Source organism: Lucilia cuprina, chromosome 4 (assembly GCF_022045245.1).
Source record: "Lucilia cuprina isolate Lc7/37 chromosome 4, ASM2204524v1, whole genome shotgun sequence".
Taxonomy (NCBI): Eukaryota; Metazoa; Arthropoda; class Insecta; order Diptera; family Calliphoridae; genus Lucilia; species Lucilia cuprina.
Window position 1 is genome coordinate 89,982,213 of NC_060952.1, and position 24,423 is coordinate 90,006,635.

A 24,423-nucleotide genomic window follows, 5' to 3' on the forward strand; every position below is an offset into this window, starting at 1 on the left:
ACTGAACTAGAACTGAACTAGAACTGAACTAAAACTGAACTAAAACTGAACTAGAACTGAACTAGAACTGAACTAGAACTGAACTAGAACTGAACTAGAACTGAACAATAATAAGAACTCATTTCTAACTAAAAAAAGACTTATGGAAAAAAGAAAAAAAGGAATAAATGTACAACATATGAAAATATAACTGTTAAACATTATTATGAAAAAAGAAATAGTTTTTACACTTCAAGGAAAATTTTAAAATGAATATGAGTTTAAGTTTTTCCTTTGTTTCTTCGTTAGTTTAAAATATTTTAAAAACAAAACACTTAAAAACACCAATTATTCTTTTTGTTTTTATTATTTTTATATAACAGTTAAATAAATTTTTTATCTAAATGTTTTTTTTTTCTAAAAAAAACATTAACAAGTTTTATACACATTTCTTTAATTTAATTAAAACTAATAAACAAACATGCTAAACTCATAAGAATTGTTAATATATTTGTATAAGTATGAGTATTAAAGTAGTAGTAACCCAACACCATTACATGGAAATATTAAGATTATGTAAATGTATATAGAATTTCAATTTGAAAACAATTTACAAAAGTATTTGAATTGTTTTGAACACAATTGAAAGTATAAAAGATAAACTTAAGGAAAAATCACAGCTAAAATGTTAGTAATTTCAGATTAATTGTAAACAAAACAACAAACTAAAGTTAAACATTTTAATGGAAACTACATTGTATCTGCTAAAATTCAATTACACAAAAATAGAACTAAGACCTAGACAAAGTTAGTTATGTTATAAAATAAAAAAAAAAAAAACAAATTAACTTATTTCTGTAATAATGGATTTTAAAGGAATTTTGTAAAATAAATAAAATAAAAGAAATTTTAAATAAAAAATAAAAACAGCCAATTAAAATCTTATAAATAATAAATATGTGTGTGAGACGTAGGTAGCTACTTTATGTTTTAATTTTAGTTTACTAATTTTTCTATTTTTGCATTTTTTTTCTAGTAATTACTTACATGGTCGTGGTTTACGCTCTGACGTTCCCTGTGTAGCTGTTGTAGGAGTTTTCTTGCCAGCCGTTCGATTGTAGGGTGCTGTACTAGAGGAACGTAACTGACGTTTAGGCGATTCATGTTCTGGACCAACCGATTGTGAGCGTACTTTTTGTTTTAGTTTTTTTTTTTTGTAAACATTTTTATTATGTTTTCGATAGCGTTTTTTTAATGGTTATTTTCAGAGAATTTTTAAAGTTGTTGTTTGGGTTTTGTTTTAGATTTTGAAGAAAAAATTTGATTTTTTGATAAATGTTAATGAAATTTGATTATGACAAAACTTATTATTTAAACTATGTTTAAAACTAAAAGGGTGAGTTAAGTAATTTAAAAACATATATAAGTATATTGTAATGAGACATCAAATTCTTTTGTTTTTGTATACATTTTAAATTTTGTGACTCATGTTTATGACAAAAAAAATTATCATCTAAGGTGTAAACACAAAAAAATGTTGTAAACATATTTAAGTTTAATTAAAAATACACATTGCTAATTTTTAAACAAATTCACATTGAATGATAGTTAGACATTTTTGTTACAGTTTTTTTTTTTAATGGTTAACCTAGCTTCTTTAACTAACATCTCTAATTAGTTAGTAACTAACATATAGATATTCCTAGATTTTATCCAACTATTTGAAAAGTTTATGGTTGAATATTAATGTTGTCATGATAATAGTTTATGGTGAATGAATTTGTTGTAGTGAATGCCACAGTTTGATAGTATTGAAGTTAAGAGAGTTTTAAGAGAGAGATAGTTAACAGTCATTAAAATTATAAAATAAAAATTAAAAAAAAATGTTTATAGAGTTTTTGTAAAAAAAAACAAATTTTATTCAAGGAAAAGTTTTGGCTTGAAATCACTGACATAATAGAAAATACAATTTTACATATGAAAAACAAGTAAGAAATTATAGTCGGGCGAGGCCAACCATATAATACTCTACACCTGTTACAAAAGTAAAGTATGATTTATTTTTCATAGCAAAACATTTAAGTTGAATTGTACCTTGCCTCAGATATACATCGCTAATAAAATTGTGGACATTTAAATCAAATTTTGAAGGGGGCTTTTCACAGAGGCTAGGGTCAAATTAGGTCCTTTTTTATAAGGGTCATCCAGGCTAGTATAGAACTTGGTTATGTAGTTTTTTTGTCGATATACGAATATATTAAACATAATTTTGAACATAAAAGTCCTATTCGGGGGTTCAGTTGTAAGGGGGCTAGGTGAAAAAATGGACCGTTCCTTACTATTTTCAATAGACTTTGTCCCTAGAACAATAGAAGATCGTGCACCAAATTTCATTGAATTGTTTTCAAAATTACGATCTGTAGTTTGTTTAAAAGACGGACAGGCGGACGGACAGACAGGCGGATGGACAGATAGACATAGCTACATTTGATTGTTTTTGAGCCGCTTGGTATACTTTAAGGTAGTAATAATATTGTAGTTATAAACATCAGCATAAACGAAATATACCCTCCCCACTAAAGTGCTAAAGGGTATATCAATCTATAACATTCTTATAAACTTTTCCCGCTTACTTATCTTATCATGCTAAGATTCAAATTGTGCAAATTTACCAATATTAGTCGATGTAAATTCTATCGGACCTACAGACATCTCAATTAAAACTCATTAAAAGTATCCTGAAACCCACGCTAAGTAAAAAGAGTGACAATACAATAATAAACAGCTCATCACTGGATTATTCCCAGCAAAAATAAAACGAAATACTTCCAAACAAATAACATTTAGCACCACTTCCAAAGACGCGAAAAGAATCTAATATTGTTTTAAATTTTGTGCTGACATTTTTTAAATTAAAACCATTTTATTTTGGAATGAATTGATAAATGCGTATAATTTATATATTTTTGTTAATATTATTTAAGTCAAATTTGTTGTATTCTATAGGTTTGTACCTTTACTTGTCAAGTTTGCATGTTTGTGCCAGAAATTGTAAAAGAGAACAAATTTGAGCAAATAAAAATATTTTCTCTTTGCCAGAACTTGCAGGTTTTAGCCAAAACATTTTTTCCTGGCAAATAGAAAAAAATTTTCAAATAAATTATTTGTTTAAAAGTACATTGAAAACAAAAAATTTTTGAAATTTTTTATTTGTTGAAAGAGAAATTTAGTTTTTTCTGTTCCCGTACTTTTTACAAGTACGAAGAAAATATTCATTAATTCTCTTTAGCCAGAAAAGTTTTGGAACAAATCTGGAACTTCCAAAAAAATAACATAAAAATTACTTTCTGAGAATGACTTCAGATTTGTAATAAAATAAAAAGAATATCCCTTTTATGACAAACCTGTGTTAAAATCATGATTTCTTTAGGTCTTTTTCAGCATTTCCATGGAGTAAATTCTATTTCTCTTTCGCTTCTTTTCATATTCTTTTTTTGCTGAGTTTTCATATCCCTAAAGTCTTTAAAATAAAAACCAAACGCTCCTGATTTTAAAAAGGTATTATTTTTTTACACCGAACACAATTTCTGTAAAAGAATTATCTCTCCGATGAATGTTTCCATTATGTACAGCCCACATCTTGATGTATTGTAATCACGGAGTATCTCTAGTCTTCCGGAACTATAACCTGGTGTTTACATTTCACTCCCTGACTTGTATGAAACCAATTGTCAAACAATTATTTTTAAATTTTTCTGTATAAACTAAAAATTATGACAATTTTGGATCCTATTTCGACAAAAAGAGAAAATAGCATGTGTCGCAAAATTATGTTGCGGACCAAAAATACTCTACAAAAATTTTGAAATAATTTTTTCTTTAATCAGCTCAAAATTACAGAATTTTTGAGACCCATTTAAAAATAATGGAAGATATTTTATTTTTTCACAAATTATACTGAGGTCAGGTTTTTGAATCACTAGTAAGGAACTGAGGACCATTCAAATTTTTTACACGTAAATCTTAAAATCTCCTCGGGACACTCTAAAATAGAGTCTATGTAAAGATATAAATTTTAAAAGAAGTCAACTTAATTGTAACTAATGTCACGTTAGAGATATTTAAAGAAAATCATGAATCAATATATTTCACATTTCGATTTATTTGCCAAAGCATGCGCTATAATTCTCTGTTTTTGATACAATTTTCAGATGTTTTTTTTTTTTGGATTTTTAGCTTATATGTAAATCCATTAATTTTGGACGCATTTTGCTTGTTTTGAAATAGAAAATTTCTCCAAATCATTTCTGGCAGAATTTTCACACAATTTTATTTCAGTGGTCACACATACAGGCAGACGGACAGACGAACAGACGGACGGATAGGTGGACGGAGAGACGGACGGACGTGTGGACGGACAGACAGATATACGTTTTGTGATATTTCTTTAAAATAGGAGATGACAACTTAGATTTTATTATTTTATAATTTTATTTAAAAAACTAAAGTCGACCTAAATCTTAGAAAAAAAAGAAAGATATAAAAGAGAAATGTGAATGAAGAAATACTGCGAGAGTGAAAAGAGAGAAACCTTTTAGAAAGATGTTTAAAAACCAACATTTAAAAAAAATTAACTTCACATTAATTAGTTTATCTTTTAACTAACATTTTATGAACAATAAAAATTTTTTAATATTTTTTTTTTTTTTTTACAAATGAAACTTGCACATAAACTGCACTCAAAAACGTTTCAAATATAGAAAAATAATCAATAATTTGCTAACAAAATAAAATCTTGCAAAATAAACAGGCAAAAACTGAACACATTTGTTTTCTTTTGTAATAAATCTTTAAAAAAAAGGAACAAGTAGCAAGACAAACGTATTTAGCATTAAACTTATACGATAAAACAAAAATTAACATAAAATTCAATTAAAAATCATTGGAACTTAATATCAAGGTAATTAAAAAAAAATTTATTGTTATCCAACAAAAACATTTGTGTATTTTAAGTGTTTTTAGAAGTAGATAAACCAAAAACAAATACAGATAAAAATTTAGGTTTTATAACTAAACCTCTCCTGACAAGTGCCAAAGAAAAACGTGTCAGTGTTGGTTGTGGTGGTGGTGTGGTGGTACTAAAAAAAACTTTGTTTCCTTAATTTCATATATATTTTTTTTGTTTATTTGCTGTTTGCGCTTTTCATTTAAAAATGTGTAATAAATAATTTTTTTTGTAGAAATTTCTTTAAGTGTATAAAAATAATAGTAAATAAAGTTATAAATACAAAATGTTTACTTACTTTTAAGAACCTTTTTGGGACTGCCCTTTTGGGGACTACCCTTTTGTGGTGAGCCATGACGTGAGGCGGCTGTTTTCTTAGGACTACCCCTTTGTGATTCCGATTCGCGTTTAGTAATGGCTGGCATTAATTTTTCACGTGTAGGTGATGGCAATAAGGCGCCTTCCTCAACATCTATAAAAAAAACAATTAAATATAAATAATATCGAATTTTTTGGAAGTGTTAAAGGGTGATTTTAAACCTGGTCCTGTGGTACGTTCCAAATGATGACGTATATGACTAAATCGTGCTGGCAGTGCATTTAATTCGTCTTTAGTTAAATTTTCCAAAAAGTAAGCCTGACCAGGAACTCGAGGTTTATAAGTTTTTAATATGGGAGCGGTTTTCTTGTTATTCTCCTCATCTTTTTCTTCCTTAGTTATGGGCCTGTAATTATTGGAAAATATAAATTAGAATTTGTATTTTTTTATTTTTGTTTATCTAAAAATTTATTTAAAGCTCTGTTCATAAAAAGCTTTTATATCTTAAATATAGAAAAAGCCTTTTTGATTAAAAAAGCTTTTTTAAATAAGATTTTATATTAAAAAGTAGTGAAAATGATACACACTCTGTTTTGAACGAAAAAGCTTTATCAAAAATCTCTCAATAAAAGATAACTCAAAATTTTTAACACTGAAAAGTATTTTAAAAAGCTATTTCACAAAAAAACTATTTAAAAAGTTTTCCCCAGAAAATATGTAACAAGTAAAGAAAAAAATTCCATAAAATAAGCTTTTTTTAATTTTTTTTAAAGAAAACGCTTTTTCATTAAATTTGTTTGTTTTTTATTTCAAAAAGCAATAAAAAAAGGATTTGCAACAGAAGAGGCGTTTGCAGTAAACAAATTTCTGAACTGAAAAAATTAAAAAATAAAAAATAATTAAAAAAACTTTTCAACTAAAAAAAAATAATTTAAAGAAAACCTTCTTAGTGATAAAGCTTAATTACTAAAATCTGTTTTTTTTCAGTTAAAAATGCTTCACTAGGAAAAAGCTTTGATACTAGCAGAAATCTTTATTTAATGAAAATGCTTTTATTAGTTTTTATTTTGTACTGTAAAAGCTTTTCAAGTTCAAATGCTTTTTTACTAAAAAAGCTTTTTTATTAAAAGCATTTTTTTTCTTTTCAGTACAAAAGGTTTCACTAGGAAAAACCTTTCTTAATTAAAACGCCTTTATTTGTAAAAAAAACATTGTCTAGCGTAAAAACTTTTTTTATTTTCTATATTATAAAAAGTTCTTTCTAAAATTTTTTTTATTTAATTTATTTTACACAAAGAAACTTTATTTTACATAAAGGAGCTTTTTGCAAAATTTTTTAAACAAAAAGCTTTTCCATTAAATTTGTTTGTTTTTTAATACAAAAAGGTATTTCAAGCAAAAAGCTTTTTCAATGATAGAGGCGTTTGTAGTAAACAAACTAGTAAACAAGACTAGCAGAAATCTTTATTTAATGAAAATGCTTTCATTAGTTCTTATTTTTTCTGTAAAAGCTTTTCATGTTCAAATGCTTTTTTGTTAAAAGATCTTTTTTTTGTGAAAAAGCTTCTTTTTAGCACGACAGGTTTCACTGGACAAATGCTTTTTTTTATTAAAACTCCTTTATTTGTAAAAAATATTGTCTAGCGTAAAACATTTTTTTATTTTCTATATTATACAAAGTTTTGTTCTGTTTTTATTTCATTTCTTAAAGACAACTTTTACACAAAGAAGCTTTTTCTTAAGAAAAAGTTGTGTCTTTAGAAAAAAATCCTTTTAACTCAAAAAGTTTTCATATTGGAAAATGAATCTTTGAACAAAAAGGTTTTTATAAGCCGAAAGCTTTTCAAATAGAAATAGGTTTTTACAAAAGAAATAATGAACTTTTTAGATGGCAACCAAAGCTTTAAACGAACATAATTTTTATTTAGAAGAAAGCAAAAGCTTCATTAAACTATCTCAACTAAAAAAAAGCTATACTTTCTATTCCTTAGTTTAACACCTTAAACTTTAGCAACTTACCTTGGCATAGTTGAGGCCAAACATAATGAAGACAATGAACTACGTTTCGAGACCTGATCCCAAAGTTCCTGTTGTTTCTTAAACAATTCCGGATCAATTTCCTTGCCCCATCCTCGGCTCTTTAGTTGTAATTAAAAATAAAACAAAATATAATTTTCATAAAGAAAAATTACATTATTATGAAAACATTATACAGACCTTATATTCTCCGGCCTTTTTGCGCATTTCTACTACCTCTTTAAACCATAAATCCAAATTTGGTTTCGAATAGGGTGGAGCCGAGCCATTCATTATGATCTCACCCTGCTGTTGCTGCTCTTGCAGTTTTGCATGTTGTTGCTTATTGTCAGCCTCGGTTGCATCAGCAAAACCGAAATTTTCCTTTTTGGTAATGAAATGATTGGCTCGCTCTTGATCAATCAGTTGGGAGAAGGGTCGGGTGGTGACCTTTTTCTCTTGTATAGTTACTTGTCTAAGTTTTATAGTTTTTTTTTTTTTGTTTTGTTTTAAAATTTTCATTTTAAAAGGTGCAAACATTTTTACAGATTGTATTTTTGTTATTATTATATGATTTTATAATAAATTTTATAACGTTTTGGTATATTTTTTTTAAGCCATGTGTGCAAAAAAATGCAAGCCATTTTTAGTTTGGTAGGGGAAGGAGGTAGTGTTTGTTTATTTATTTTAAATGGCATCAGTTTTGATGTTGGTTTTGGAAAACAGATGATTTAGAGGATTGTTTGGTTTTTTTGAAAAAAGCAGTCAAAGCGTCATGTTTTTAAGGCATACGAGCAAGCATCCAGTTTGTTTATTATTTGAGGTTTTTTTTAAACATTTTTGGATTTTTTTGTTAAAAACCATTTAAGTATTGAGGATTTTATAATTTTTTTAATTGTTTGTTACAAAAAAAAGAAAGTGAAAAGTTAAAAAAACGAAAATTAATTAAAACATATATTTAGAAATAAACAATGATTTTTGAATCATGATGTAGGGTGCAGTTTTGTTTTGGAAAAAAGGTGATGTTTAATTATTTTACGTAAAATTTTTTTTCGGTTTTAGAAATTTACAAAATTATTTACAATGGTTTATTGAGAGTTTAAGAAAATACAAAAGAAGAAGGACTACAACAAAAGAGATGATTAATAATAATATTGAGAAGTATACCAAAATAAAATTCCCTTATTAAAATAATTTAAAGACTAACTGCCATATTCATTACAATATATTAAAGTTTTAGGGGACAAAATTTTTATGAAAAGTTGTTTTATGAACCTTTGCTAAATATTTATGAATAAGGCAGAAAGAATAATAAAAGAAAAAACAAGTTAAAATATATAGGCGGGTCATGGTCGACACTAGGCAAGTACGTACTTACAAATAGGGAGTTAAGTAAGTACTTACAACGATCGCCTTCAAATAGGGAGTTAAGAAAGTAGTTTACTACTTGAGAAATCAAAATACTACAAAGACACGTTCTGATTCTATTTTCATTGTTCGAAAATAACCCAGCAAAAACAAGTTATTTGAAATCAAAGTAAATCGTGTAAAAAAAAACTATACGGATTCTATGCGTTCACCATGGAACTGACTATTGAACTAGAAACTAGACAAAAAGCATTTATATATAACATTATTAAGGTTGCTGTTGTAACAGCTAAAACTCTACAATAATCTAGTTGGAAGGTTCTACAGCAATGCCCAAGCCGTAAAAATTTGGCCACTTCTACTGGATACGTCAACAAATCCATTGGACGGAGTGAAAAAGTGTTGGCTGAGCAGTTGAATGTGTGGTGGGTGTCACAAGGTGTCTGACTCATAAAATACATTCGTTGCAGACGGCACGGTCTATACGTGACCAATAGGCATTGGGCCTGTTGCTCCATTCCGATCTTAGTTGTGCCAGAACTACTCTTTTATGTGTTCAGCGTCCGCGAAATTTATGGCGTCTCTATGAATGTCGTTCAAAGCTGCCGCATACGGGGACTGATCCAGATAAAGTAAATCGTGTGAAAAAAAACTATTCAGCTTTCATGTCTTCACTATAAAGCTGAATATTCAGCGGCAGAATACAGCATGTATGTCATACTTGGAGGTCTAGTTTCTAGTTCAATAGTCATACGAGGACTGATCCAGTCAAATTAAATGGTGTGAAAAAAATATTTAGCTTCTATGTCTTCACCATAAAATCGATTATTCATCGGCAGAATAACGCATGAATGTCGTACTTGGAGGTCTAGTTTCTAGTTCAGTAGTCAGCTTTATGGTGAAGACATAGAAGCTAAATATCGTTCAAATATGCCGTATGCGACTGACTGATCCAGTGGATCCTACACATATGCATATGTTGTCCTTTTATATATAAAGATCCTTTGGACATGCCTCGCGGTAGCATCTAACTTTGTGATGTTTTGGGATGACTCCATCGATAACAACTTAGGAGGAACTGCTTAGTCAACATGGCATAGTGTTCCTTCTTTTCCTCGTGCAGGTAAATTTTCGACATAATTGATAGGCAGCCCGTTACAGTCCTTAAGACAGTTTTGAAAGTTTCTCCACTATGTATCACTGAGCGAAGATGACCACACTGGAGCAGTATAATTAAGCACTAATATATGCAGTATATGTAGCTAACAAAATTTCTTTATCCATACCCAAAGTGCTGAGGGCTAGCGCTTTAAGGACCTTGTTTCTACTTTGTGTGAGCTGAGGAAGTAAAGAGGCTTTCAAATGTGGCCAAAAGATTTTTTGGATGTTGCTAGGTCGGAATTCGAACTCCATCGATCATCGATCCAAGGGTTAGGTTTACTTCCTTTGTCCAGGTGATAAAAAGTGTTTTTAACGACTTCATTGGTGATAATTGCAGGTACTTCAAGTAGTCATTGAAAGGTATGTTAATAGGTAAGTGGTTACAATTGCAAGTCATTACCAAATTTTTGCTGGAAATATGTCAAGACTAAAAACAAAGTACTGAAGTACTTTATACATTATTTGTTAGTTATTACTTAACTCCTTCTTATGTACATGCTATGCTTTTAACAAAAATGGGAATATCTAATGAAAAATCAACATGACAGCAAAGAAAATTTTATTTTTTCAGAAATTTTCTTCTATTAATCAACTGTTTCTCAAAATTAGTTCCAATCTTAACAATTTCAAAAAAAAATCACAGAAAAGACAACAAATAGCAAAAATGTAAAGTATTTAAATAAAAATAGTTGATTAAAGAACTGGTTCTAGAATCGTTCCATAAAATACTTAACGGCCGAACAGTGCTTCCACAAATAATGAATTTTAACAAAAATCATTGATATTATACTTTAATCTAAACAATTGTTTTTCCTATTAGTATTTTTTCCAAACTCTAATCTCCAATTAGCTAAGCTCATCAATTTTAAATTAATTCAACTAAATAATTCATCACGTCATGGTTACCCACTCTTTAAATATTCTAAGCAAATTAATAGAATTAAATCCTTTTTCTAAACTTTTTGGCATACTTCTCAATTTTCTACTACCAACCCAAAATCAATATACATATAAAAATGAAAAAGAAAAAATCTACAACTAAAACCAAAAAAACAGAAATAAACTATTTAAAACTTAAAACTAAAACTGTGTATTTGCATACTTTTCAATGGGTTTTCTATCTTCAGCATCGCTAACCAGCGGCTCCAACTCATGTAGTGTTGCTAAAAAAATATATAAATATATAAAATTGATTTTCGTTTTTCTTTTTTTTCGATTAGTAGTTTTTGAAAAATAAAATCCATTGACATTAATTGTTACTAAAACGTTTGTAAGTAAGTAAATATTTGATCTAAAATTTAAGTAGTAGTACGTTTGCAATACAACTTTTAATTTGTTACTTTTTTCTTGATTTGTACGTTTTTGGGTTAATTTATTCATTGTTTAGTTTTCAAAATGAACCAAAAAAAAAACACAACTCGATTATAGAATCAAATGTAACAGAACTCTGTTAGATTAGTAAACAAATTAACAACAACAGCAAATTTAGATAGTACTTTAGTATTTAAGTTAGTACGAAAACAAAAACAATATAGAACCTTAGTAATATTAATTTGAATTTTAGTTAATTTTTTTACAGTAAATCAAACAACAAATCAAAAGATATGAAAATAAAGAAAAATATAAAGTTAAAAAACTAAATATTAGTATTAAAGTAGTTGTTAGTTAAAATTTATTACATAAATCAAAAAATTAAAAAAAAACTATATTAAACAAATCATATAGATTACTATGTTAGTAAGTGAACTTAGTTACCGTTTATAAAATTTAATTAATCGCAATTACAATATAGAACGAAATTTTTTTCAACCAATATGTTTTCGATTCATTTTTTGAGTTTTGAAAAATAAAACAACAACTAAACAAAAACTTAAAGATGAAGTCAATAAATGTTATGATATCGAAAACTTAATCAAATTTTAATTACGCAAAACAAACATCAAACAAATGAATGATATTAAATGATCAATTGATGTAGAGTTCTTTTTATAAATTAATTGAATTTTAAAGGCTTATTATTCTGACTTTAGTAATTAGTAATAATTTTTTAGAAATTTCTCGCTTAGTTTATTTTTCCTTTCAAAGACATTTCTTGACTAACCCAGAAGCAACAATAGTTAAAAGATTAGTTCATTGAATATTTCATAGATTAGTAGTTTTATCAATCAATACCATAATCCGAAAAGAGAATAGAGAAGACCACAGAGAAGTCATTTGGCTACTTCATGAGCGTGTCAATAATCTAGTTCATGGGCTAGACTTGTATACATTCTCATCCATACACTAGTTAGACATACGTCAATGCGTTGGAAAAAGACTTATCAATAAACTAGTTACTGTTTATAGATAGATTAGATAATAGGCTAACTCCAGACTAGTACTTAGACTAGTTGACTGACAAGTACATATGATAGCCAATATTCCAGAGACTAGTCAATAGACAATGAAACGTCTAGGTAATAGAGTAAACTATATGCTTATTCATGCATGCTAGTCAATAGACTTTTCTATAGGCTAGTCAACAAACTTTTCCATAGGATAATCAGAAGGTAGTCACCAGAATAGTATATAGAATAGACAATTTGCTAGTCTATAGGGTAGTCGATAGACTACTCTATAGGATTGTCCATATACTATTCCATATGCTGGTCAATTGACTTGTACATAGACTGGTTAAAGGACTAGTATAGTATGTCCATATGAAAAGGAAATCAATAACTTGGTCTAGTCAATAGTCAAAAGAAAGTCAATTAAGATAAGCCAATAAACTAGTCAATAGACTAATAGAAAAGAGGTTAACTCTGGACTGGTCCATAGTGTAGTTAATAGGCAAGTTCATAGAATAGTAGATAGACAATTCAAAAGGCTAGTTAATAGACTATGACAAAGGCTAGGTAATAGACTAAATCATAAGCTAGATATATAATATACATTAGGTTAATCAATGAACTAGTCAATAGAGTAATTTATAGAATTGTCAAGAGACAAGCCCATAGACTGGTCCCCAGACTAGAATAGTGATAGTCTTTATCCTAGCTAGTAAACATATCCATTTGATGGACAATGGACTAGTTAACACACTAACCTAAAGAATAGCAAATTCACTACTAACTGAATGCTTGTTCACTGCCTAGTCCAGAGGCTAGACAATAAGCTACGTTATAAGCTAGTCAATAGACTAGTCTATATTCTTTTCGATAGACTTGTTCATAGGCCATGCAATATGCTACATCACAGGATAGTCTATAGACTAGTCCATAGGGTAGACAATAAGCTACACCATATGCTAGTCTCTCTATAGAGTGGTAGTCCATAGACTACTTAATAGGCTAGTCCACAGACTAGTCTATAGGCTAGACAAAAGGTTAGTCCATAGGCCAGTCAAAACACTACTCTATGAGTTGTTTAATAGACTTGTCTATAGGATAGACAATAGACTGGTCAATATGTAAAACAATAGACTATTCCATTGGCCAGTAAACGGACTGATCCATAGGCTAGTCTATAAGATAGTCATTGCCTAGTCTAAAATCTGATATATTGACTACTCTATGGGTTAGTTAATAGACTTGTCTATAGAATAGACAATAGACTGGTCCATAGTTGAAACAATAGGCTATTCCATTATTTTTATTTTTTTGTTTATTTTTTTGTTAATCATACCACCTGAAGTACTCATCACTCTGAACCCATCGACCTAATAAAATACTAAACGCAATTCCTAAACGGAATTCCTGCTAGTCTTTAGTCAGACCTATCCAAAATTAAATAAGTAATTTGAATAGTTTTAAGACTAAGTTTTTTTTGTAATTTATAACAATTTCAACATTCAGTTTCAGCTACTTTTAAATGAAATGAGATTTTATTTTTGACAAAAGTTTATTCCATTAAAAAATAACAACATTCCAAGCGACTCCTAGAGCGTATGATTATTTTTTTATTAATCATACCACCTGGTATACTCTACTCTCAAAACACACCAACCTAATGAAATAACGATAATAAAACCTACAACAATTAATTTTAAATTTATTTATCCACATCTTGTCTAACTAGCTTTGCATTCCTAATCAATAATTAATATCTTTAATTAATTTAATATGTGTTAATTATTCACTAAATACTTTTAATGAATGGCATGAATTTCTTAAAATATGAGTCTTATTTATGTACAAATCAATATATATTTCAAACAACTAAATGAATGATGAAAACAAAACTAAATAAAAGAAAAAAATCTCTAAAGAAACTCAACAACCTTTTAACAAAAGAAACGAAAACAGACACACACACACATATATTTAGATAAACATGCTCCCACTAATGGAACAATTTTCTAGAAGAAAATCTTTTTTTAAAGAAACAATAAAACTAAACAAACCCAGTATTTAGTTTAATAATTATTAATATTTTTTTTAACTTTCAGCAAAAGTTTAAAAACAACAGCACTTACTTGCCTTTTACCTAAAAAAATCATCAATCATTAATGCTAAAAATAAGAAGCTTTTGCTCTAAAGATGGTAAACAACTTTTAAGAATTTAATGGTTGTTTTTCTGTTCTGCAATATTTTGTTTTATAAATTATTTAAAATATTATAATTATTAACATAATGCGCTCTAATTATTTGTTTTTAGATAATTTCGTTCTATACACCGAGTTACTTATAACAAAGAAAGAACAAAGAAAAATTAAGAAATTATTTTGTTTTGAAAATTGTTACAAACTGATAATTAAGAAAAAAAACATTTTGTTTGAACATTGAAAACTTTTGGTGATAAAGAAAAACATAAAAAGTAGAAAATAATTGTATTTTGAAATAAGAAAACAAATATAGTTTAATGTTATAACTACGAATAATTATAATTTTTTATTAGTTATTAGTAGTTATGACTATTTTATTTAAGTGGTCGCAGTAAAGTATTGAAAAAATTAGATTTTTTTCCCTTATATCCTTAATAAATTAAAGTTAACATGGGCACAAACATTTATATAGAGTAATGATTAAATCATTACTTTCCCTTCATTTTAGTGGGAAAATAGTCCGTCTGGACTATAAACTAATGATGATCACATGTATCCCTTGAAGGTTCAAAATCTGTTATTAGATTGACACCAAACATACAACACCAACCCCCTTCCTTGTCGGAAGCATGTTACCTTTCTTAAATCATGAAGTTATTGAAATACCCAGGATAAAGTGCCAGTCTCTAGAATACATGTATCCCTCATGAACCTCCTTGGAATGATTTTTTTTATGTAGATTCAGAAAACCATATAATTCGGTACTACGGTTGGTCAGTTGCCCGCAGGACTCTGTCCTAGCTGATCAGTTGGTTTAGGTTTTTACGGGATCTACGTAGTGACTGTGCACTACGTACAGGTATAGAATGTCGATTAAAGGGATGAGACTAGTTGAAATTCGGAATGCTACCCCACAGAGAACTAACTGCGGGACTCAGTTTTGTTGCCGACTCAACAGAGGCCTTCCCATCTGCTCATCCCGATTCAACAGAGACGAGAGACTATCTTGTTAACGGAAATGGTGTTTTTGCATCTCGGAAGAAATGAATGATTTATTTATGTCGTTGCAGAGAACCACATAATCTGGTACTATGGTTGGCCAGTTAACCGCAGGACTTTGTCCTAGCTGATCAGTTGGTTAAGGTTTCTGAGGGATCCATGTAGTGGCTGTGCTTTAAACCCAAATTCACAGGTATAGAATGTCGATTAAAGGGATGAGTCTAGTTGAAATTTGGAATGTGTTCCGTAATTATGCCTAAGTCAGCAGCTACCCAGGAAGAGTGACTATAGGACTAAGCGTTGGGCATGACTTGGTGTTAAGTATATATGATACAGAACGAATTTACTGGTGTACGGATCTTACCCGCCCCTATACCTATAGTGGATGTGACGGATGTTGTTCCCTATGAGTGAAATGGACAAATGAGCTGTGCTGTGTTGAATGTTGATGGACGAAAGGTATCTAATGCAAGTGATGCCATTTTCATCCTTCGTCTATTTATGTTCAGAGAAAACTCTGTTCATACCAGAATAAACACACTGAGTTCTCTGCGAGTAAGAACAAAGTCTCAACTTTTTTGATGAATTCGTGTTTCGGACTATCGAATGCGTCACTCAGTGTTGTTGCCGACTCAACAGAGGTCATCCCATTTGTTCATTCCGTCTCAACAGAGTCCAACCTGTCTGTGTCCGTTGTTAACGGAAATGATGTTTTTGCATCTCGGAAGTTAAATAGTGGGGTAACAATGGTCAAAGTTTAAAAAGTTCGTTTTCTTGAGAAAAGAGCTTGTATAAGAACCACCCTCGTTGGTGAGTTGCAAAAAAGCTCATAATGTTGGTGAAAAAGACCACCTTGGAATAGGCCAACACAGCAGGTGTTCATGTAAAGCATTTCGACATTCTTGACAATAAATAATTTTGTTCAATTATGAGAGGATACGTAAAATGTTACGTTATTTTATAAAGGGTTTATAAATCGAATTGTGTATTCAAAATTTTATATGGGAAAATTTTCAAATACTTTACTGTGACCTTCTAATACAACGTATTAAAACCTTAAAATTTCAATTTATATTAAAACACTTTTGGCGAAATTCTATTTAATAATAACAAAGCGAGACTATAAAGAAAACTAAAGCAGTCTTTTTAAACATTAAAAATTGCCTTAAAAAGCTACTTATAAAGCAACTAGTATCAAAAAAACTATTTAAAACGTACTTTTAAAATACTAAATTATTATTATAAAAAACTACAATAAATTTAGTATCACTTTTAGAATTTAAATTTAAAATTGAAATCCTTATTAAAATCTTAACAGCCGCATATAAATCGATTGTGAGAAAATTTTTTATAAGAAAAAATTACTGCTAATTGTACGTTTTTTAACGAGTAGTAAAATTTTAAATAAATTTTGTTAGTTTTTTTCATTGCCTAATATGTGATTTAGTTTTTAGTTTCTTTCATTTAAATAGTATTTTTAATTTAAATTTTTTTTGTACAAAAAAAGCGACAAAACTAAATGGAATATTTTGTCGCACCTTCTTTTTGATTTGTTGTACGTTTTTTATGAACGGTTGGCATCGCAGCCGTACATCGATCATTGAGCGGATGGTGCTGTTGACCCCTAATTGCACCTAATGATATTGATTTTTTCGGTTGTTGTTGCTGTTCTTTGGCTGTTGTTTTGTGTACGTTTGACCCAGTTTGATCTCTTATTCTACGAACATTGGGCCAAACGAATTGCAAACGATACTCTGTGCTCAATTTTGAGATGGTCTTTTTGAATAAGCCATTATTCGACTCACCCGCCTGCAAAGAAAATGCAATAGAAAAACACAAGAAAACAATAATAATTTACAAAAACCAAAAACAAACAAAAAACACACAAAAAATAATATATATACCCCAAATATGTAATAATAATTTGAATTAAAATAATAAGTTTAAGGAGATTTTTTTTTAATAAATTATAGGTTTTAGGTTGATTTCATCAATGTCATCGTTAACGTAATTAGCCGGGACGTAAATTATGTAGAGAGGTAGAAGATAATGTGCAGTAGTTGTTGTTGTTGGTTTGTTGCAGTTGTTCCAAATTTTAAGGGATTTTAATTACAAAAAAAAAAACAAGAAAAGAAAGAGAAAGAGAGACAGACAAAATACAAGTATTTTTTGATAAATTTATAGATTAATTTAAACTAAATTTTTGTTTATTAAAATTATTTAATTATTTAATAAAATTATTTATATAGTTTATATTTAATATTAATTATAATTAAATGCATTATACATTATTTAATAATTACACTTTAAGTACTTAAATGATTAATTTAGAAAAAAACATGTGCGTAGTACAATTCAAAAATTACCAAACAAACTTCAAAGAAAAAAAAAACTCAGAAAAAAACATGCTACAAATATGTATTTTTGAAAAACAAATTTTAAAAATTTTTAAAATAACAAGTTATTATAATGAAAATTATATTAATTTTATTTAAAATATGTAAATGATAAAACTTTAATACATATGATTTAATAATAAAACATTTTAAAATTATATATTGAAACTTTTGCTAAGAAAACCTTTTAACCTAAGAAACTGATGCATCATATAGTAATAAACTAATTCAAATTCTTTTTGGTTTTAGAAACAAACCAGAGCTTTCAACAACATTCATACAATCTTATAGTAACCTTTTTCATTTGAGTCTATCCAAAAATACACTGGACATCACAAACGAAGACTGACAGACTCTGACAGCCAGACAGACAAACAAATGAATGTCGAAGTGCGATTTCACAGTGGTGTTTTTCAAACACTTGGTGAGATTCTTTGCGACTCACCACCAATCTAACTCCGACAAAGGAGAACGCAATCACTGCTAAGACCCGATGGAAGGAAACCAACATCAGCAGAAAACACTTACATCAGCTTTGACGAGGAATATCCTATAAACATTCTCATCATTTAAAGACTCACCACAATGCACTCCTCGACTCTTAAAAAAGTTGCACAACCACACTACAACCACTCTACATACTACTACATACGTAAACACCCGCCATATTGGCCTATTTCACAGTGGCCTTTTTCAATCACTGCAACTCAACACCAGCTATTACCGGTGGCCCCCCTGAGTCAAGCTCAACCTAACCCCGACAAAGAAGAACGCAATTACTGGTTAGACTCGATGGAAGAAGCGGACCCAACATCAGCTGAAAACACCATATTGATGCTATGACATGGAATACGATGTCTTTAAAAACATTCTTATCATCTAAAGACTCACAACAGTGCCTTCCGCGTACTCTTAAAGTTGCACAACCACACTAATGAGATGACTTCTGTTGTTTCAGCAGCAGCAGCACTTAGGGCACATAAATGGTGGTTCAGAAAACACAAATCGTTATTTATTTAGCCACATTTATTCCAGTGGCCACAAGAACCTACAGTGATAAGTTGAGCATGATTAGCTTAAACTTCAACACACACAACAATAAAGGAAAATCGCCAAAAAATTAAAGATTAAGGTGTTATAACTCCACAATATATAACTCAGATACAATTCAGGATCCTTCTCGTTCGACACATACAAATATCCGATGGTACATCTAACTTTAACACATACCCAATCTTTGCATTATATGCTCAATTCCAACATTTAATTAATCCACAACCTTGGCCTGTGGTTTCTAGAGTATCAATCTTTGGGTTTTGGGTTTAAACAGCAGCAAATAGGTGAATACCTAAGGAACCTTAACCAATTGATCAGCCAGAACAAAGACCTGCGGGCAACTGCCCATACTTAGTACCAGATTATTAAAAAAAACAGGATATATTTGATATCACCAATTTTTAGTACTGGCCGGCTAGAGGTACTAGTTGTATCTTTTACCCCAGGATTGCAGATGACAGACAGACAGACAAAGTAAACAATCACTTTATTTGGTCTACGAGCAATATTTCGAGGTTTTACAATGGAAAATACCACAAAATCACAATGATTGCACAACGAAGCATGTGGAGAGTTTCATCGGTTAAAATGTACGAAATATGACCTATGTGGCTCAAAAGTATGAGACCACAAACTGAAGTCATTACTTAAAGCCTTAAACATGCTCCATTTTATATTATTTTACAAAATCTCCCTCTATTTCACCCTTTATAACCGTTTTAATATTATCACAAAGTTCAGACGAAAACTTCAAATAATTATTTATAGTAATAAATAATTTTCTCTAATTAATTTGCCTGTCTATTCAGTCCATTACAATTTTAAGTATTTCATTAAAAAATATAATAAATAAAGAAAACTATACACATACATACATATTTATAAACATATACACATTAAGCTGTATAGCAAAATACCTGCTAGAAATTGTACAAAATCTGTTATAAATCATTTTACTAGCAAAACAATACAAATACTTCTTAAACTATAGATAAAAACACTGTTTTAGTAAGTGATTTCAAAAAAATATTCAAGAGTAAAAAACCAACCATCTCTATAAATAATTCGTCTATAAATGACAACAACTATAATTTATAATATTACAAAATTGTAATGTAATTGAGTTTAACACAAAACAGATACATTAAGCGTCATCATTATAAATACAATACAAACTGCAGCAGCTGTATATCTAACGGACTGTATGTTTGCCGGTTTGACTGTATTATAAAGGAAAAAAAATTTAGAAAAAATATTACATGAATCGATGATCTAGATGTAATGACAAACAGTACATATACATACAACATGTAATGTAACAAACGTAATGCATGTAATAGAAAATTGTCACAAGAATTACAAGCAGCCACAAATATATATAGAAGAAACCTTGTCGAATGGTTTTTAGTTTTTTTTTTAGTTTTAGCAACAATAACAATAATATTTAACAAAAAGGAATGATATAGAAAAATGTGCATAGGCGACCAATATGATAGCATACACTAGCTATTAGTAATATGAATATGATTCTCGAAATGTAGAAGCTTAATTACGATATGGTCTTTGTATGAAGGCTGTGAGAAGTCGTAGTCCAGTTTTAACTGCAAAGTTCCTTGATTATATATGTAGATCGATCAATAGATAAACAGAATAACAGACTTGCACAAAACTAAGTTGTGCTAATTTTTGTTAAATTACTAGAATATTTAATATAACTATCGTCTCAAAAGCCCTACTTGGGGGTACGATTGTATGGACGCTAGGTGAAATAATGAACCGATTTTAACTATTTTCAATATGATTTGTCCTTGGACTAAAAAATACGTTTATGTCAAAACATTTTTTTAAAAATTGCAACCTGTAGTTTGATTACAAGGTTTACATGGAGAGGCAGACAAACAGACAGACACACAGAAATTCGGACATACAAACATACAACCATACAGACAGACTGTTAGACTGACAGACTTGCAGACTGACAAACTGACAGACCAGAAGACAGACAGACATACTGACTGTTAGACTGACAGATAGACAGACGGACAGACGGACAGACAGACAGACTGACAGACTGACAGACGAACGGCAGGACAGACAAACATAACTAAATCAATTCAGAAAATTTCGAAGTCTTTGCCTAACTACAAACCGTAAGATCGTCCTTGTGCCAAAATTTAAACGAGTTATATTCGGAGGTTTTTGAATAAGGTTATAGTCCACTTTAAACTAAGGAAATCATATCCTGTTTAACTAGGATAGTCTTTTTAAAATTCAAAATTTTAACTTAAATATTGATTTAAAAAATCGAGCGATTAACGGAGAGAAATACAGATAGATGGACGGATACAATATCAATACACAGAAAAGAATAAACATAGAAAGGGACTCCAAAAGTGAATGTAACATGATTAGTAGAATTTATAAATCCATTATTTTTTTACTGCACAAACATCAAAATAAAGCTATAACACCCATCAAAATGTAGCGGTGTAGACAAACATCAAATATATATTTGTCTCTACAACTCTTGCACTGACTAAGTATGATAACATTTGAAATTTGTAATAGAAAAAATTGGTAACGAAAGAAGAGCAAATAGTAGAAGAAGTACAAGCAGTACAAAGTGGTAAGTAGAAAAAAGAAAAATTTAAAAAGAAAAAATATGTATACAAAATACAGATTGCTTTACTAAGCTTAAAAATAAACATAAGAAAAAAAATTGAAAAAATTAAAGAAGACAAAAAAGTATATAGATAAAAATGTAATAAGAACATAAAAACCGAGTGTAATAAAGAAAAAAACACTTGAAAGTCATAAACCTCCATATAATCTATAATCAACAAATATACAATGTATTGGTCAAATGCTTACTCATACATATTTGCACAAAAAACATATTTATATGGATATGTATGTATAAACTCAATGAGTATATTTATATGCACATAATGTATGTATGTAAAAGTACATACTATTAGAACATAAAGATCAATAAGTGTATGTAATAAAAAAGAAAATGAAAATAATGCAAGTGTTATAATATAAGGAAGAAATATTTATTAAAAATATTAAAATATTTGAAATAAATTATAAGGACAAATTTATAAAAAAAATTACAGTAAAAACTTTAAGAAACCAGTGAGAAAACGTTTTATTTTTTATTATTGTTTACTTATCAACTGTTAGACATTTGCAGTTACTCCTCGTCCTACCCCATAAAAAGAACTTCCTAGACATTTTTTTCTAAATATTTTTACATATATTGCAACATGTAGCCGAAAGATTATTGTCACTTTAAATTGCCCCCGGACATGATGATAGATCCCATCTTGGTGTATTGCAATCCGGGGTTAAAGAGGTGCTACCAATACCTCTAGTCTGCCGGGACTATAAACTGATGTTTACATTTCAATCTTTGGCTTGACTTTGGATAATTAAAAAGCGGTCTAACCAGAGCACCACATAATTTAGTACTACGGGTGACGAGTTGCCCACAGGACCGCTCCTAGATGTTAGGAGCGGTGCAAATTACAGAACATTGACTGTAGATCAATAAAATGTTGGATTTGAGCTGATTATTCAAAGATTGATTTATACGAGGTGGAGTTTTCTGTTGTCTATTCTGATTCTACGAAGAGGATGGAGTAATTGATAGATATTGTGTTAGACTATTGTCTAGCAAGAAGCGACGGATGTGATGCAAGGTCGTCACTGCCCTTTCTTTAATTTATAAGCGATTATTCTACATGGTTAAGTGCCTTAGAGTTTATTCTAACTCATGATCACAGTGGGTCTTTGTGACCACTGAATAAAGTCTGTGTTTCAGACTACCAAAGCAGGTGTTGACGTAAGGCACTTCTTCAAATGAATCATTTTTGAATTACAAAAAATATTTTCTTTCAAAGCCCCTCCAGAGGAATTAAACTTAATGCAAAGTTTCAGACTTTAGTTGGAAATTTACCTTTGGAAGTTCACTTGGTGACTGTGATTAAAACCAAATTGGCGGGAAGTGATGGTAGTTTAAAAGAGTGATACATGGTAAGGTGAGTGATACATGATATAGTGTATAATTCGGGATTGTTAGGTGCTCTTAGATATGATGACAGAAGAGTAACTGGAGAACTAGGCGTTGGAAATGTGTTAGTATTACGGACCTTACCCACTCGTATATCTAGACTGAGTGCATCGGATTGTGTTCCACATGTGTGTCGAATGAATGAGAAGTTTGCTGATGTAAATGGTGATGAATAAGAGGTATAGGTATAGCTTATCCAGGATTTTTCATGGTTAACTCTGTTCATACTAGTTTTGCCATAGTGTGCATTGTGTCATTAGGAACAAGCCCTTCGCTTATTACATGACGATTTTGGATTTCGGCCTCTTTCAATACAATTGTCTGAAATGGTTTACTTTGCATAAAAACTTTCAGATATAATACCAGTTTGTTAAAGCTTTTACTGTTAATAATAGAAATTCCTTAATATACAATAAAAATTTGCAATGAAAAAATAATGAAAAAAACAAAATATTTTTGTATAAATTGTAAGAAATAGTATATTAAAACAAACCAATAAATACTTGCTTTAATCTCAAGTTTTTGCTCATGCATAATAAATTGTTTTTATTATTTCTTTTTTCTTTTAATTCTTTCTAAATGAAATTTTTCTTTAAAAAAAATATAATAAAACAAAAAAAGAACAACATATAACATAAAAATTTTCATAATAGCAATTTTTGTTTATTCATTTCGTTATTAAGATTTAATTTGTATTATTAATAATTTAACTTAAATATTGTTTTAAATTTCACACACACACACACACATACGACATTACAAACACACTTACAGTTTAATTTTATAATTATTTTATTTTTTCATAATTTGTTTTTTTCTTTTTAAAGTATTATTTTTTTTTCTTTTTAAATACATACTGTTTTATATTTTGTTTTCGAATGCTAAATGTACGTTAACATACCTGTTTAGTTTCCGGTCCATCAACTTCCGTGGGAATTGCATAAGCCCGACCGTTGGGCACAGCTGGAGGACCCTCTGATTTGCTGCGCCGTGATGGTGTACCATTACGTTCTTCCGACTAAAATGATATATTTAAATGTATTTTTTTTCTTAAGTATTTAAATAAAATTTAATTTAAATTTTTAAGTCTTGTTAAGTATTTAAGCAACGACAACAGCAGCAACAACAACAACAACAACAACATAATGTTTGCCAGCTCTTAACAAATTAGCCTTTTTTGTAGTTTTTATTTTAGTTTTGTTATTTACGTTATTTGTTTATTCATAATGTTAAGTATAGCATTAACATGCCTTCTACAAATTGCTTTTGGAAAATAAAGTTTTCTTTTTAAAACAACCCAACCACCTACACTTACATAGCAGTACAGGCATATGTGCATGTAGTCCACCCAGTAGTTATGAATGTTGGGCTTGTATTTATATGTTTGACTTTTGTCCTACTCTAAGTACAAAACTTTTTGTCTAGTCATAGTTTAGTCATAGTCTAGTCATAGTCTAGTCATAGTCTAGTCATAGTCTAGTCATAGTCTAGTCATAGTCTAGTCATAGTCTAGTCATAGTCTAGTCA

The 24,423-nt window shown here is 29.4% G+C and overlaps 1 protein-coding gene across 1 annotated transcript in view; it reads right to left on the reverse strand.

Annotated features, from left to right (window-relative positions):
* LOC111675514 overlaps window positions 1-24,235 on the reverse strand; it is a 29,618-nt gene extending 5,383 nt beyond the window's left edge. The window contains exons 1-9 of the mRNA XM_046947966.1: window positions 24,212-24,235; window positions 23,798-23,914; window positions 16,908-17,178; window positions 10,951-11,011; window positions 7,521-7,794; window positions 7,323-7,441; window positions 5,525-5,709; window positions 5,283-5,456; window positions 1,027-1,170 (exon numbers count right to left, since the gene is read on the reverse strand). Of these exons, the coding sequence (XP_046803922.1) occupies window positions 1,027-1,170; window positions 5,283-5,456; window positions 5,525-5,709; window positions 7,323-7,441; window positions 7,521-7,794; window positions 10,951-11,011; window positions 16,908-17,178; window positions 23,798-23,914; window positions 24,212-24,235 (1,369 nt within the window). The remainder of the gene's footprint in view (window positions 1-1,026; window positions 1,171-5,282; window positions 5,457-5,524; window positions 5,710-7,322; window positions 7,442-7,520; window positions 7,795-10,950; window positions 11,012-16,907; window positions 17,179-23,797; window positions 23,915-24,211) is intronic.
* Window positions 24,236-24,423: the final 188 nt, after the last annotated feature.